At 37.5% G+C, this 18,377-nt stretch overlaps 1 protein-coding gene across 1 annotated transcript in view; it reads right to left on the reverse strand.

Moving 5' to 3' along the window:
• Window positions 1-18,377, reverse strand: part of SLC2A13 (solute carrier family 2 member 13) — a 141,150-nt gene that overhangs the window by 93,418 nt on the left and 29,355 nt on the right. The window contains exon 4 of the mRNA XM_031059015.1: window positions 14,549-14,757. Coding sequence (XP_030914875.1) covers window positions 14,549-14,757 — 209 coding nt within the window. The remainder of the gene's footprint in view (window positions 1-14,548; window positions 14,758-18,377) is intronic.

An 18,377-nucleotide genomic window follows, 5' to 3' on the forward strand; every position in this document is an offset into this window, starting at 1 on the left:
CTGAAGTTAGGGAAGAAAAGAACATAAGTTTATCATCAGGACAGAAGAGTGCAAGCTTATTAAATCTACATTTTTTTAAAAAATCCTCTCAGTTGAATTTGAAAACCAGCTTCAGCTGATAAGAAAAAAATTATAAAATCAAAGCATATTAGAAGACCTTATTTTAAAATATTTTTGTGATGCTACGTCTCTTAACATATCCGTTATAAATTGCAGTCTAGTAAAATGCATCCAAATCCATGAAAGACCCATGAAGGTTTTTCAGAATTCATGTTTTCAATGTACCTGCCTGCATCTGAACAGAGAATATCTTGGCCTCCCATCAGCCACATTTGGGAGGAGCTGTCAAAGACAGAGCTATACAGCCCAGATGGTATTTAGTGTTTTGAGCCAGGCTCTCACAGCACAGCAGACCTGGCTGCAGACAGCAGAGAATGTTTCCTGGATCAGAATCCTAAGCTGTGTGATAACATCTCAAATTTGTAAAATACAAACAATTTGCCTTATAGTAATTAAATAACAAAAAATATAAATTCTATCTGCTCTGTAATGCTGCTGGGTAACACTACAGTTGCATTCAAATATAGAATAAATGAAGCTACATTTTAAAATGTGTCTTTCTGTTTATTTCTGAGATTTACATCAAATACTACATGTCAACATATTATCATGATGCAGCCTTGGAGTACATGCACTATTTCTAGGCTTACAGAATCATTCATCAACCATAATTTAGTGCATTTATTCACAGATTTATATAATATAAAACTGGCTGGTTTTCTGTGATAAAGCATTCAAAACCAACAGCTTCTCTGGCTCCCAGCAGCTCAGATATCCAGATATCCTGTGCTTAGGTCTTGATTGTTCCTGCTAGATAGGAACTGGAGCACAAATCCACTATCCCAGCACCACAGGCAGCAATCAGGTGGCACAAACCCTATGTGTTTTCAAGATATTTCATCTATTGTATTTGAGTAGTTAACACCAATTATTTGAATTATCAAGGACAGCCACGTGAGCACCCACTGGGAAGAGGCAAATCACTGTGTACCTTGTAGATAATACCAGAATCTCTGCAGATTTAGGTTGATATTTTCACACAAAATATTCCCAGGCTATAACTTTAAGAAAAGACTGTTGTTGCAAAAGAAGACTTTATGAAATCTGACATCATATCAACTGAAAGATCCAGTTTCAACCTTGGACTAGTACCACATGTTCCCATCCTGCTAAACGAATTTAAATTCCTGTAAAGCTCTGTCAGGGTATCGCACAAAAAATCAAAATGTATGAGTGACCAAAAAGATACCACTTGCTTTTTATGTATGCACACTGTGCTTTAATAGCAATAAATTCTGGCTGCAAAATAGAATCTTTAATATATGAATTAGGCTGCCCATACTCCCTTCTTAAAAACACAAAATTCCACAGATACTGAACCTTGTGCTCTCTGAAGTCTAGCCTATGGATCTGGGAAAGATTTGGAGCACAAAAAAAAGCAAACAGCTTGAGTGATACACATATGACAGATAGGACAGGATGATTAATTTGAGGCGATTCACTCATGAATAGGTGGTATTTGGGTATTCTATAATGGATTGTTCTAATAATGTGCTTCAGTGGATGTGAAGCCCTGAACAATCTAGTCTGGAATGAAATGGTGTCTCCATTCTTATCCTGAACGCCAATCAGAGTAGGATTATCACTTCTCATTATAATCTATTTATTTGCAACCTGCTATCCCACCCCACCAATCTCATGTTCTTTGGTAAATACTGCTTTAATTTATCTTCTGATAAAAGAATCTCATGCCTCTTGTCTCTTGAGTACTACTAAAAATACTTCACAAGCACGAAAAATTTAAAGTCTTGGCAAATTATGAAAGATGCAAAGGTAATAAGTATCACCATTTAAAAATACTTAATAAAATCTACTTAATAAAAGATTTGCATATATTCAGATTTTATATATATCTTTGCTATTACGCACAGTGGAAAAAAGGAAAAATTAAAGGAGGGAAAAGCATATATATCAGAAGGAGCTTACAATCTAAAAATTTTTGAAATTAAGTACGGGGCAATATAGATGAATTTCTCTTTAATAAAAATCTTGGAATTTTTTTGGCTATGAAATGTACTAATCTGCAACTGCCACCTTTATTTTAGACCAGCAACAGTCAGAACCACCTACATTTTAAATTTGCTTTTATTGCCATAGAAACGTAAATTTGCTTTAACTAAAAATGAAGTCTTCTGGCTCAATCGTCTACTTTCTATAGCATACACTACAGGAGACAAAATTTATTCATTTGCACATCCATACTCGCATACTTTTAACATAAGCGACATCCACCTCAGCTACTATGAAAAATCACATGTGGTTTGTGTTAGATAGGATAGTTATAGAACATTTATATTAAAATGAACTACTTCAATCTATTCTATATAAACTCAAAAGGACAGAATACTTTAAAATTATTAATGTTCTTAAATCAATCCAATTTCAAGTATACTTTTGCTGACTTTTACTTCAATAGTAATGTTCAAAGCAATCATGCATCATTTTATTAAATAATTATAATTAAACCTTTCCATGTTCAATAAGAGATGGGAAACAAGTCAGAACACATAGAAGAGAATGGTATTTTTGTTCTCTTTAAAGCCACTGACACCAAGGAGAATGCACACCATAAAATTAAAGAATTAAAGACATCCAATGCTAATAAAACCCCAAATATATTCATGCAGTTTTAGTACCAAAAGAGAGCTCTAAACTATTTCTGTAAAATACTAAAGTGCTGTTCTACAAGTCAAAGAAGTTCCTGAAGTCCTCCCAGGCCCAGCTCACACAGGCTGGGGCTCACAGACACCCCAGGACCAGCACTGGGTTCCCACCAGCCCCTGCCCAGCTCTGCAAAGCCACCAACAGAACAAGGCGGATGTGTGTTACAGCAAAGATGGTTTGTGATGCTCTACAACAAAATGTGAAATGGGAGAACCAGTCATTTCACCAGGAAAGGCAGAGTAAGCATGCAGCATTTTCAACTGGACATATTTAAACTGTAACATGCAATACAGCAACTTGAGCTCTCAGCAATTCTACTATCTCCTTGCAACAAAAGTGGGGAAAAACAACAGCATGTAAGGTTTACCAATGCTAAATTTTGGCCTGAAGTCCACTGTCTAAGGGAGGAATTGAATACTCACTATTGTGTGGCTGCGAAAATGAAAAAAAAAATTCAAGTTCTCCCAACATTAAATTACAGAACAATTCTAAATAAAATTTACAATATTGGAGAAAAAATAATCACCATGGCTGCACTGCAGGATAACTTACTTTGACTAGATAACATTTTCCATATGACTTTTGGAAACTATTTGAATATCCATAGATATTAAATTATACTGGCTTAGAAAACATTATTTCTTCTTAAACAGAAATACTGAACAACAAAAATTTTCAAAACCACCATTATCCATAAGTGCAATATTTACCTCTGACTACTCTAACTGTTCAAAGGAAAAAACAATACAGTAACTGATCACTACAGGAACAGTGGAGTGATCCTTTCCTCATAGGAAAAAGACATTTAACAGAATAGTGGTTTCCTGAGGGGAAAAAAAAAGTTCTAAAAAACAACCAGTGGTTTTTGGTGAAGGAATTGTTGATGGAAGGGGTGGGATTTTTGTTGTGGAGAAGTTGGTTTGGTTTTTTTCAGGAAAAGGAAAATCTGAAAATAGGGGTGGAAAGGGACAAGTCATAGTGATTTTTTTTTTATTTTCTGTAATTGTTTTCTGAATTGTTAGCTGAGCTAATCAGAGCTTTGTTTGTGCAGTTATTTCTTGAACATGACTGAAATACAGTTAAATATTTGTGAAAGCCACAATTTCCAAACAATTCAGAGTAAAAACAGCAAGAAGAAAGTCTAAATTAATTAGAAAAATTATTCATTGTGAATTATTTAAGCAGCATTAGTTATCTCATGCACACACACACATACTTCAACCATATAAACCCTCTCAAATCTAGATGAACATTTTCCAGGAAACTTGTAGTATTTTAGAATAGAAAATAGTGCAAAAAATTCCTAGAAAATACTTCACTTACAGAAACATCCCCAAAAAAGAGTCAGCCCCCAGACACATTCATTCAGATGATGAAAGGAAGAGGTTGTGCTCACCCTTCCTGTTCTGGAGTGAAATAACACAAAGCGAAAGCTCTTTCCTAGGAATTTGGCTCAAGAGCAAGGCTACCATACTACAGCTGTTGAGTCTCACAATGGCTGTGGGGATACTTCTTAAAAAAACTCAAACAAACAGCACATGACTGAAAAGGAAAGCAGAATTCTAACATTTTATTGTCCAAAAGTTATGAATAAAACAAAATTGTGAACTGGGTCACCATTTCTAAACACTGCAGTCAAACAGAATGAATGCAAAGACAGAATCAGTTTCTTATTTCCTAGATGAAAGCACTAGGCCTAAATACATATTCTAGTCAAATAGCCAACATGGAAGTACCATACAATTTTTCAATTTTTTTCCAAAGGAATAATCCCAACAACTTGCTTTCTTAACCTAGGGAAAGCTTGAAAATATTTGTGTAAAGCAGCACAGGTAGTTTGGAAAGCACAGCAGCAACATACACAGCAACAAACAACAATAAAGCTTTTGTTTGTTTTTTTTTCCAAATCCATCTTCTGTCAAACAAAACACAATCCACATCTGGCAGCATGTCAGTTATGGTAGATGTCCCACTGGTTGACAAGATTTACCAAAGTGTTCAGTGCATGAATACTTTAAATTAACTATCGGGCAGTGTGCAAGCACAGCTGCTTATTCTGAACCAAACTCTTCAGGTTCACTAGAAGAACAAAGTGTCTGGAAAGCAGGAGAGAGAGAAAAAAAATCCCACCCAATGCTATTATTTTAAAAGAAAAGGGAAAAGATGAGGATGGACAAAAATCAGACAGACAATACCTTGGTGAAGGTCTCCAGGAAGAACAAAACTTTATTGTATTGTAGGAGCAGAACATGGCCTTATGTAAAAGAAGTAAGCACAAACACTTTGTAACCACTTTTAATCTCTAATGGTTTCTTCCTATTAAAAAAATACTTCAATTTAAACAGGCTGTATAAACACTGTGTTCACCTGACTACTGAATCAAAGAAAAACTACTGCTGTTGCAGAATCATTTACATCTGCTGGATGGGCCAAGCCCCATCCTTGTGCAAAGACTGTCGCATAAAAAAGCTGCCGAGGAAGAGTCATACAACACTGCAAAACATTATTAAAAAAAAAACAACAAAAAACCAAAAAAACAAAACACCAAAAAAACTTTAATGATTATACTGAAAAGGTTAAAGCGTGACCAACAGATAAAGACTGCCCAACTACCTGTCTGGAGAATTTACATATAAATATTGCTATTAAAATCCTTAAATCTATTTTTGAGTTTCTTTACAAGGTCTGAGGGCAAAGAAGCACCAAGATTATCTCCAACTTTTACTATGGAACCTGCTCTAAGAGCTAGCTCAACGAACCATAGTTCTAAGCTTAGCAAAGTGTTAAAAATATTCCTCAGCAGTCTATAAAAAAATTTCCTCCTATACCCATTAACATTTTCACACAACACTATATTTTGTCTGAATCCCTGTTGCATGTAAACAGGAGGCTCAGGCAGGAGCATTTGACTTAGAATTGTGTATTCAGTGCAGATGCTAGATTCAGCAGAGAAATGATGAAGAACCAGGCCTTTTTTTTCCCCTTTTCTAATTAGCTGCTTTTGAATACCATTAGCAGCTCTAGAGGCACCATAATTTTATTACTCCTTAAGAAAGATATACATAAGTGGGAAAAGTAGATCCACAATTTCAGATGAGGAACAAGTACATCAGTGTACCCATGCCAGAAATAACACAAGTCCCAAAACACAAATGCACTGTGAAGGCAGTGTGTGCCCACCTCTCCCACAAGAGTACGCAGGAAATTCAAACCCCAAATGGTTTCTCATTTCTAGCACAACCAAGTGCTACCACACTGCTGGCACCCAGTTCACACCCAAGCTGCCCTCCAGCACACTGGCAGACTCTTTAATTTTTTTCTGTTTCTTTTACTATTACTCATGTTATACACATCCACTTCTCTTTTTGTTGATCAAGAATATTCCACCCCCCAAGCCCTTCAAGTTAAATTTTGCAGGAATCTTTTGTCCAGCTTCCCCAAAATTTCATCACACACTATTTTGTGGGTCTTGCCCTGACTGAGAAGGAACTACTGTAAGTGTAAGAAATATTGTTTCAAGTTTATGCTATTTTATGGAAGACTTTTGATAACAGCCCAAGTTATACAACTAAGCACTACTTCTAGAAAATCCAAGAAATGTGTCTAGCTTATCACCTTCTAGCACTGAACTGAGCTCTGAGAAGACATGGAAATAGGGAGGGGCCAGAAGCCATTAGCTTCTAGCAACTGATCTAGGTCAAGTCAGTTGGACAAATAGTTTAAGTCCAAAAACAAGTAGCTTTTGTATTACAAGAAATAGATACTTTCCTATAAATATAAATTTCTGTAGCTATCCCAAACAAGAGATAATTTTAACACTTGAGAGCCAACCAAAAATGTCTAATTTTGGCTGCTCATATTAGGAAAGAAAAATAAACTATACCATTTTAAATTGTCCAAGGGGCAGGGGGAAGAAGCATAGGGATTTGTTTGTTTTTGTAGCACAAGTTACAAATTCCTATTCACTTGGACTTGACTGAAACACACTATCCTTATTCACTGCCTCTTCTTTAGACAGTTTTTGATTTAGAAGAACCACCTTCTCTGATAAAAGAATGTTAATTAGTAGTCTTATTCTTCCAATATTTTTTCACTCTGAAACCTATTTTTCACAAAACAGATACCTGTTCCTAAATAAAGCATGAGGTGCAGCAGAATGTTCAGGGATGCATTCCAATACTGCTTCCAGACACGCAGTCCCACAATCAAGCTTAGAAGAGCAGCAGTTCTGAACTATACAAATATCAGCAAATTCAGGTTCAACGAATAAAATTCAGGTTCTGTGAATAATGTTATTTGGCTTAAAGCAAATTCATTATGCTCAAATCTATTGTTGAACTGATAAGAGATGAAGTATTTTAAATTTTATTTTCCAGACTTGTCGCTTGAATTCTCTGTAAGCTTCAGAAGCTGTGACCTAATAAAAAGCTTATTAACACTGACAATAAAAAGCTAAGTGTATTTCCAGAAATTTCACAGTGGATCTAACAAAACTAAACTAAACAAAACTAAACCTGGAAGTGTCCTGCCTTTCAGTACTTCCCTATACCTAGAGGAAGTCTTACTTTTCCTGCCCTTTAGGACTACCATACATGAAATCTGTCAGGAATTCAGGCAAAGCTTGTTCCAAAACACACAACTGATCTGTGATTTTCAGATCTGTGATTTTCAGACTGGCCATTAAGCACCATTTCCAGCTAAATGTTCACTTTATGCCAGTACATCAAAAACTAAGGTGAGAGATTAAGGGATTAGTTTTGGTTATAAACCACTGAAGCAAGGCCAACTTGAAACACTCTGCCAGGTAAACAAACTCACAGCAGGATTCTTAAAGTATAAGCAGAGCTCTAAGATACCAGAATCAACCTACTATTTTTCAAATATATCAGTCATATTTTTGTACAAGGCAAAAAACAATTATGTTTTTTTATAAATTACATGTCTCAAAGGTCATATTTGGAAGAATAAGTTGTTTAAAAGAGTTTAACGATGAAAGGGAACCAAAAGTCTTATCTCTCTCTATTAATTGTTACATACAATAATTCATACTTTCAATATTCTTTGCCAAGTTGTGTAGAAAGGTTTTTTTTTTATCTGATTGTACACTAAATATAGTTAGTATACTTTCTCAGGATCAAATGTCTCCATGTTTTATTTGCCTGCATTGTATGAATTTTAATTATCCAGAGTGCTTTTTTAATGGGTTCAACTCCAAACAAACTCCAATGGAGACATACACAGAAAGAATTTTTGTTCTTGAGGGAACAAAATAATACTTCTATATGTAAAATTGTTAAAGTACAAGAATGAAACCCAGACATTCCACTGTTGCATCAGCCAGGTCTCCCACAATCCAAAAAGCAAAACCCACTTGGAACTGATGCTGGTGTCTGGTTTGCCTGAAGCAAGAATTTCAGGCTGACATGACTACCACCCATTTTGTATCTGGGGACTTCAACAAATCCTTAACCCAAATCCTTTGTTTCCTCTTGCCCCAGAGTCTTCCACCTAATTTCATGGTTACAGGTAACAAAAGCCACTGATTATCAGAAAAGAAGAATTAACTTCAAATAAGGATTTTAGTGCCTGGAAGTGGAATTATTCAGCGATCTGCACAGTCCTACTAGAGCACCACAGAATTACCACATTTCATTAAATAGGATTCCAGCTGATGTCCAATAATAATAAGCATGACTATCTCTTTTCGAGCATCAAGCATGTCGGGCAATGGCCTTGGGATAAAAAGGACTCCCAGAAGCAAGAGGAGAATTATGAATAAGAATGAAAACACTGCAAGCTTTTAAGTATCTCCCCAGAAAGATGCATATCAAATGGTTCCAGCCAAAGCCACAGCCAGGAATTCTAACAAGTTAAAATATTACTTAAGAAGAAAAGGTGCAAGAAATAGAAATACTGGAACCAGGAAAGACTGAGGGTCCAGATCTCCTGCCTCATAATGTCATATTTTAACTTTCAGTTAAAAGGATAAAATTACTAGCTGAAACCTAAAAGCAATGAGGTGGTTTTACCTTTCTGTCATAACACATATATCTCCAACAGGGCAATACAAAATGTTAAAAAAAAGACTGACTCACTGCTGAAATAGGATATACAGCAAAAAAAGTTAAGTGAGTCAAGCCTACAACACTGAAAGAGTGGCATCTTTCTTTGTGCCACAAAAAAAGCTCAGCTACTACAAAAGTGCATTAAAATAATGAAAACACAGGAAAATGTCTAATCTAGAAGCAGTGCCTATTACATAACATTCTGGTACAGGCACAGAATGGAAGGTTAAACAATATTACATTGTAATGATCAATTTTATAAACGTCTCACTGAATTTCACAGAAGCAGCATGGCTCCATGCACCACTGAGCCCCAGTAGTTTTACATGGCAAAATCAGCAAGCAGAACATGTGCAAAGAAGACATCTTCATGATCAGAAGCTGACATACATACATGCAAAACAACAGATAACAAAAGGCAAAGGTCCACTCGCAGAGCAGATAAGGTCAAGAATCTCAACCCTAATTCACAGATTAGAGAAATGTGGGAAAAATGAGGCTGGGGGAGAATTACACTGCTCTCCTAATTACAATTCACAGTTACACATCCTTCACCTACACAAAAATAAATGTCTAGTCTTAATGCAAATGACGTTCATTTCATCAAGATGCTAAGTTAGTACCAAACACATCACTTCTGATTTTGTGTGAAATACCATCCAGGCATCCTGGCACATCACAGCTGAGGACAGCTACATGCAGGGGTGGGAGGAAAACCTATGCAGTTTGCAGACACTTTTCACCCAGAAAGACAGTACAAATGGATACTTTTCTCCAATTTGCATTTAATGTTGTAGTACTGTCCTGCATATGGAAAATTAACAATCATTTAAAACATCTCAACTGGATGCTATAATGATTTCTTTCCAGTCAGAAGTGACTACTAGACTGGCAGCTAGTAAAACTTTTACAAAAGGTCTGCTAGACAGCTTTATTTTCATGCACAAACCACCACATTAAGTTCACTCCCAACTGCTTGCTCTAGAACTAACATTACAAATCTCACACTTTAATTTGTTTATGAGCACAAGCCACTTCATCTATACCCACAGCCTGACAAATCTGGTGGCCTTCTACAATGGGGTTACAGCAGTGGTGGATAATGGAAGGGCAAAAAATATCATCCACGCAGATTTGTGTAAAGCATTTGATGTGGTCCTGCATCACACCCTTGCCCAAACTTGGAGAGATATGGATTTGATGGATGGACCACCCAGTGGATAAAAATTGGCTGGATGATCACACTCAAAGACTTGCAGTCAACAGCTCAATGTCCAAGTGGAGAGAAGTGACGAGTGACAATCTTCAGGGGTCAGTATGGTGACAGCTTTGACAGCTACATGGACGGTGGGATCAAGTGCACCCTCAGCCAGTTTGCTGACAACAGCAAGCTACCAAGCTGTGTGGTACAGCTGACACTCTGGAGGAAGGGGAGATCAGCCAGAGGGATCCTGACAGGCCTTACAGGTGGGTGTGTGAGAACCTCTTGAAGTTCAACAAGGCCAAGTGCAAGGTGCTGCAGCAGGGTCACAGCAATCTCAAGCACAAAGACAGGGTGAAGAATGAATTGAAAGCAGCCCTGGGGAGAAGGGCTTGAGAGTGCTGGTGGACAAAAAGCTGGACATGAATCAATAGCATGTGCCAGCAGCCCAGAAAGCCAACCACATCTTGGGCTGCATCAGAGATGTAACCAGCAGGTCAAGGGAGGTGATTCTTCCCCTCTACTCTGGTCTCATGAGACCCTACCTGGAGTGCTGCAGCCAGCTCTGGGGCTCCCAGCACAAGACAGACGTGGATCTGGAATGAATCCAGAGAATCAGCTGATTGCACAGAGGTACAATCCTCCTACAAACACAGACTGAGAGAACTGGGGCTGTTCAGCCTGAAGAAGAGAAGGCTCTGGAGACCTCTTAGAGCAGCCTTCCAGTATGTAGGGGGGGCTTACAAGAAGGCTGGAGAAGGACTTTTTAAAGGGGCATGTAGGATGGGGGGAATGGCCTTAAAATGAAGGAGTGCACAGTTAGATTAGATATTAAGAGGAAATTCTTTACTGTGGGGGTGTTCAGGCACTGGATCAGGCTGCCCAGAGAGGTTTTGTATTTCCCATCCCTGAAGTTGTCCAAGACCAGGCTGGATAAGGCTGCAAGTAGACAGTTCCCTGCCCTTGGCAAGGGGATTGAAATTAGGTGATCTTTAAGGTCTTTTCCAGCCCTAACCATTCCATGATCTTTGATTCTGCAATTAAGCCCGTGTGCCAGTGCTTACCCGCACTGCTATGATTTGATTGCCTATTTTTAACTAAGGTGCACTACAGAACCTCTGCTTAACTGTACTAAAAACTACAACTCAAAGCAGGGTGAGTCAGACCTGTTTTGCTAGGAAGAGTTGTGCCAGAATGCTCTCCCAGCAATGTCTTTGATCTTTCTCTCAACTGCAAACCTCTTCTGACCATTCTCTCCCTTTTCTCTCCATGAGGCTTCAGAACCTAAGCCAATCACTGGGGAATCTGTGAGTCCATAGCATATTTGAGGGGGAAGGTCACTCTGCATCTCAACTCTTGGGGAACACTCTTTTTCTAGAATCTTCCTCATTCCATTCCTCATTCCTCATTTTCCTATCAACAGCCTGTTTTTGCAGTACAGCATCTGAGAGCTGATGTTAACAGATGATGATTAGATGATGACCAAGACTTGACCTGTCTTGCAATGTTACTGCAGAATGCAATGCCCTTCCCTCCACTTCTCAAAATACAGCACCAGAAGTCACACTGCAAGTACATAACAGAGCACACAAAAGCAGTATCCACAGCTGCCGGGAAAAATGTCATTTGCATAACCAGTCATGAGGAAAGTATTTGTCAAAAAGATACATTATTTTCCTGATGCCAATCTCAAAATGCTAAAATGTAAGCTGCTTATCAGTATCAGCAGCACTGATTTGATTGAATGTATTGGAAAGGATACAGAAATGTGAGTCATTCACTGAACAGGTATCCCATAACTGTATTGAAGACTTCTGAAGCAGAAGTTTGTTGCTGAAGGCATTTTTGTCATTTTCAAGACAGAAGCTGCTTGATAGCCATGTGAAAAATGCAAAGAAGCTCTCTAGTTTTATGACACACATTTAAAGCAAACTTTAAAGTAGCTTCAACAATACAGATGAAGTTTCCATATGATTCACTCCTCCATGATGAGAGCAGTTGATGAAACAGTTCCAAAAGGCATTGGAGTTCTTTAGTGTGGGACTGGAGAATGTGTTATGGCTACATTGTGTTACTCCCTTGCAGAGAAGGACTCAAACACAGCCTTAGTTTCACTTAGAAAGTGATGCCCAAAGGAACTGGCAAAGATGCTTCTGTATCAGTCAATGAAAAAGAACATCTGTCCTTTCTCAAGAAAGAAAAAGACAGCAAACAAAAAGGCACTTTTACCTAAAAGTAAGCCAGATGATTTTCAGTATGCAAAGTCATCTTTCCTTGAATGTCATGAACAGACACTGTCAGTTCAGGCTTATTAAAGTTTTTTGTGAAACTGGAATGAGGTTCAAGATGTCTGACAGGAATTACAGTCATCTGTCATTGCTATTAACCAACATTTTAAAACATTGTCTGCCACAAATAGGAGAAAGTAATAAAAAAATTTCACATTAATAGATAAAAAACCCCAAACAAAAAAGAAAAGAAAAACAACAAAAACCAAAAAACTCCACACCCAAACTAATATACCCATAGCAAAATAAAATGCAAAGTCTTTGCAGATGCACATGTTTAAGTTGCCAATACCTGAAAACCTACCAATGAAACCATGAACAGAAAGTTGCTTTTGCACTACTCAAGCAAAATTCACTACTGGGGATCCAGACAATTCCTCACAGAAATGAAAGCAATTACAATTTAACACCACGTGTAAATACCACCTATAAGTCACAGAAAGGTAACAAAAGCAATATATGTTCTGATGCTGACATACAAAGTACCTCTTTATAACAATGAAGTTCTTTAGTTAAATGAGATGAAGTACAACTATAATTAGAATCAAAAGTGACCATAGCTGTCCAATGCCTGTCTGCCGAGCATTTACAACAAATGGGACAGCACATACTTGTAACTCATTTTTATAATGCCCTTGGGTAACAACTCTGAAGCTGTAGATGACCTGAGAGCAAAACACTGATTATCTGTAGCCAAGCTTTCTCCTAGGAAATGTGATTGATTTAACTAAATTCCAGAAACACATTAAGTTTTTGAGGAAGTGCGTGGGGGGAACCAAGAGACCTGCACATCCCTGACATCAATCTCATTGACTGATGACACAATTAAGTGTCCCAGTCCAAGCTACAAATATATAACGATTTAACAATGGAGTCAATCCTACTGCATCTACCATACCACATTTGATTCACAATTGTCAAAAAGCATCATGATTAAAGACTTAAGAGCAACAAGCAAGGTCATACCCTATAGCCCAGTGATGGAAAACAAGGGACTGAGTAGACCAAATGCCTGCTCCTTTTATTTCTACAAAGTGTTAAACGTTAGCACTAGACATTAAGTGGCTTTCCACAGAAGTGAATAGCCCAATCCCTAATTAGAATGAAGAACCTAAACACAAGCTTAAGTCCAAGCTGTTCTGTGAATACCCACTTCATCTTTTAACAAATTAGCTTCAATGAACTTCATTTCCCAGCCCTAAAGAACTGGGGAAAAAAGGTATCCAAAGCCTCAAAAATATAGTGTGAGGGAAAAAAACCCAGCCCTGCTTCACACTAGTGATGAATATTTTAAAAATCCTTCAACTATATGTCAAATATCTTTTTCTAGAGTCATAATTATTTATTGTAAGATTCAAAGACAAACTCAATAAGGCAGTGAGAATAGGTATTATGAGATGCTGAATCTCAGTTTACACAGATATAAAGTAACATCCATTTTTCTTTCCACCAGCTCTGAGAAACTCCAGTATTTTCCTATCAAGGATAACTCTTAAGAGCCTTAGTTGACATTCTCAGGTCAACACTTCCTTTGCAGAAAGCAAATAAAAAATATGCAGAGTACAGAAAGTCAATCAAATAGTAATCTTGTTTTATAAATACACACATGAACACAAAGTTTCAAGCAAATATGACACAAAGATTCAAAAGATTGAAAATAGTGATTTGGTTTAGGTGCCTTATTCTCTTGAGGACAGATCAAAAGGACTTTCAGAAGCTGCTTTTATAGAAAAAGAATCTCTGTATTACAGGCCTTGTTTTGTACATCTTTTCAAAGGCTTCTTGTCTAGAAAGCAGTTTACTGGATAATTGAGCCATGTACAATACCTTCTTCTCTCTCTCATGTCTGTTTGGCCTTTTCCACTGATGAAAGAAACCATCAGTGGAAACTGATTTCCACTCTTGGAGATGTGCATTCTTAAACTGATCCATTTTCTGAAACCAATTCTCACGTAAGCGTAGGTGGTATAAACTTAGAATCCTACACAACTTTACTCTTCCCTCACTTAAGAAATCAGAACCTAATTTGAAAGTGCAGGATCCTAGAAATATCTTCATTTTTGAAGCTACCAGTACATTAAATACTTCAAAGAGCAAAACTAATACAGATAAATAAAAGCATCAAGCTCCCACAGGCTACAACTTCAACATTCCTTCTGATTTTTATCTCCTCATCGATAGACAGAGTGGCCAACAAATATTCAGCATACCTGCTCCAACCTCTTTTTCTTCTTCTTCAATGTTGTTTTTGATGCTGTCATACTCTTCATCAATTGCCTGGTTGCCACGCATTTGAGACAGAATCCTCCGCGCCCTCTGGGTCTGGCCTTTCTGAATGAGCCAGCGGGGACTTTCGGGAAGAAAGAGGAAGCCAAGAAACTGTATAACTGCTGGTACAGCTGACAGGCCCAGCATGTACCTGCAAAAAAAATCAGAAAATAGAAAAATATCTACTATTTGCCTACAAAAACACACTATGAGAAAATTCAGTTACAGCTAGTCAAACTGTATTTACAGACCAAATCTCCCACTCCTCATATTCTTTCTCACTGTAATTTAAGGGGGGAAGAATCATATTCTGCAGGTATTTTAGAAAACATTATCTTTCCTTCATTTCCAGGAAATCTCAGGGACATGGTGACTATTCTGCCACCACTGACTCTAGTGCCACTGGCTCCTGGCACTAAGTTAGACTGAACAAAAAAACTGAAATATTACACTAGTTTGGAAACGGATAAACCCTTCAGTGACAATAATCAACAGAAAGAGAAAGCAAATGCATGGAGAAAACCAAGTACTGTTGATGACAAAGATGAGATTGAAATCCTGCTAATTGTTTCACCAACATATTAAAAATAAACAAGCAAGCAAACAAAAAACCAGCCAGAGAACAATGTATCATTTGGTCAGTACTACATACACACAGATACATTTGCCAGTTTTAATTTTGAAAATTTCTGACTATAAGCAGAAACACTGAAAAAAGTTCATTTCACCAGCACAGCAATTTACACAAGATCCTTCAGAGAGTCTGCTCTTAAATCTTCAGTCAGATGCAGTGTGAGGTTTTAAATCAGAACTCCATTTTAGATGTCCACGGGTTATTATTTACTGCATCAAGGCTATTTCTCTACTCAACAGAGAATTACCACTGGTAAAAGCACAGTTATGCTTCCAAGGATCAGCACTGACACCTGTGGCAACACCCAAGCAGGGTTATTTGCTCCATCCAAAGTGGGGGAAAAACTGTGGAAGACAAGCACACCACCAATTTTCATGGGTAGCTCTGGTCTATACACACCACATTTTTATATTTCTTCAGCAAAACAATAAAAGGATAAAAAGAATTGCAGAATAATGTATAATTTTATTCTGCTTTTAGAATCTGACCTTTTCCCATTTACACTTCACGCAGATTCTTTTCACTTTCATTAAAGACTTCAAACAGTGCTGGTGTCACCTGTACATTATTGTAGTTATCACAGGTTTCACATCAGTGGATATAATAATTAAAACACCTCCAGAAACCAGTCCTTCTGAATACTGAGGTACTCATAAACAAATTCACACCTTGACATCAGTCAGGAGATTAAGGAGATTTGTTAATCCCTTCTGTAGCTCCTCTCTCCATACCTCAGGATGCACGCTTTCACAGGTGACTCTGCAGCCTCTTACCTGGATCTTTTTATAAAGCAAGCCTGAGATTGCTAATTGAGTAGGAAGGAGAGAATAACTATTATTGAAAACCTTCTGTTAGGGGCAATGAAGCCCAAATGCATTTTGAGTAAAAGTGGAAAAATACTTTCTTAGAGGCATTTGTTGGTTTAATGAAGAAAAACATTGGCAGTACAACAGGCAGAAAACTGGAGAATGATAAAAAGAATACCCAAAAGGCAATACAAAGAGGATGGCCATCCCAGGACAATGTGCATTCACACCAGTCTCCCCACTCCCAGCTGAGCCCTCAAGTTCTTCTTAAGACCAGTCAAAATTTCCAAAGGTAATACAAGCAAAACCTGGTCTAGAAAGAGCGCAGTGAGCAGCTCTCTTTTTCTGGTAACACTTTAAAAATTATATATCTCACTATTAGTTTAAAAAGAAAAGCATAAAAAAGAAAATAAATTCAAACCATAAAGTCAGTGAAAGGCTTATTAGCTGAATAGTCTTCAGTCAATGTATCCAAATGTGTCACTAATCCACTGATGTTCTCATTCCTCATTCATTAATGGTCTCATTCATTAATGGCCTTATTTATTCCTACACTTTTCCTTCTCCACAAACATTTTGGTAGCAGTGTACAAAATACATAGACCATTGAAGCTCACCAAATTGTAGATTCAATATCTTTACTGGAGTGATATTTAGAAAGCCTTTTCTATTTCAAATGAAGAGTAAAACAAACTCATACAGATTAAAACCAACTGCTGTCAAAGTGCATGCTGAAGTACGTTTTCATGCATCTAAGTATGCAGATTTAGTCCATCAGATACCTATTGCTTAAATTTCTGCTCCTCCACAGCCCTTCAGTCACTTAAATGCAGCAGAGCCTCCAGAACTAAGCAGTTGGGTGCCTGCAATCATCTTAGGAGGTAAAATCAATCAAGGCTCCTGAAAGCTTGATTCATACCAGTTGGATTCTATTGGATTGTTTATCACAGGCAAGACAAGAAAGAAATGTACAGACAGTGCTCCCTCACTGAAGTTAGTTTCCAATCTGCAAAATTCTGATCAAAGTTGAATAAAAGGAGCAGGCCAAAAGGAAAATGTTTAGTTGAGAGGGAACATCCATTGCAAGTTCTAGAGCTGGTGTAATTTTCAGAGCAAGCCATTTTGATATAATCAATTTAGAGTAAAAGCAGGCAATTTTAGACATTTCACACAGTGAGCCAGCTTTCAGAAATCTAATATAGTTCTTTCCTATACAGATTACAAGACTTTTGTGTTTGAAGCCAGATGTCTAGCAGACCTGAAAAAATCCAGCGTGAAATTTAATAAGTCTGCTGTAACATTTCTCCTTCTCTGACATACTGCTGCAATACTATTAAGATGGCATTAGCAGGGTTTATAAAGCTAACCTAAGGGTCATGTTAAATATTTGTTTTCTTTGGTTTGTTTTAATTTAATATCCAGCATTTCCAAGAATAAGCAGAGCCAAGAAAAATTAAAGTTCCTTATTGTTTGTTGGAGCACTCCAGTGCTTGGCCATTCAGTCAGTAAGACATACAATAATTGCTGTGATGTTCCCTATTCTATGTAATGACTCAGGGGTGGACATTTGTGATTTCTCTCCATGCATCTGCTGGCCACTCCTTTCAGGTGACAGACCATCTGTACTCTTTCCTGCTCAGCCTCAGGTTGCAATAAACTAGCTGAGGACATTACACCATCCTCAATTAACAGCTCCAGCATTGCAGCTGGAATACTTGGATACCTCATCACTGAGGTGGTAGCTTATTTCTTCACTCCACTCAATCCAGCAGAACAGTACTTGGCACATACAGAAAACACTTTACTGCAAAAGTCACCCAGCATGTGCCAGCAGCCTGCAGGAACTATTGCTCTTCACTACTCCACATATTGCGCTGCACTAGGACTACAAATAAAAGAGAAAGCCACAAACCAGGAATAACAATGTATCACTAAGACAAGTGGCACAACTGGAGCATGTGACATAGAAAAGGCTGAGAGAACCAGGTTTGTGCAGCCCAGAAAATAGATTTTTATTATTTTATAACATAAGCTTTTAACTATAAATTTATGCTACAATATCCTTCAATTCGGATAGATTACCACTGCTCAGATTAAGAATATTCAAACTTCACCTTATCTTGCACATACAGCATATTACTTACTGGAAATTTGCCTTTTGAAAAATCAGCATGTAATTATTGTAAATGCAAAAGGTAAGCTACCTTCATAAACATCAAGACAATCATTCATGCTTGTGATGTATATTTATTACTCTCACACTTTAAAGTTTAGCAAAGTCAAAAAACCCGTGCATGGCATGAATATTAAGCTTAGGCAAAAACAGTAGGG

This window comes from Geospiza fortis, unplaced genomic scaffold (assembly GCF_000277835.1).
Source record: "Geospiza fortis unplaced genomic scaffold, GeoFor_1.0 scaffold424, whole genome shotgun sequence".
Lineage (NCBI taxonomy): Eukaryota > Metazoa > Chordata > Aves > Passeriformes > Thraupidae > Geospiza > Geospiza fortis.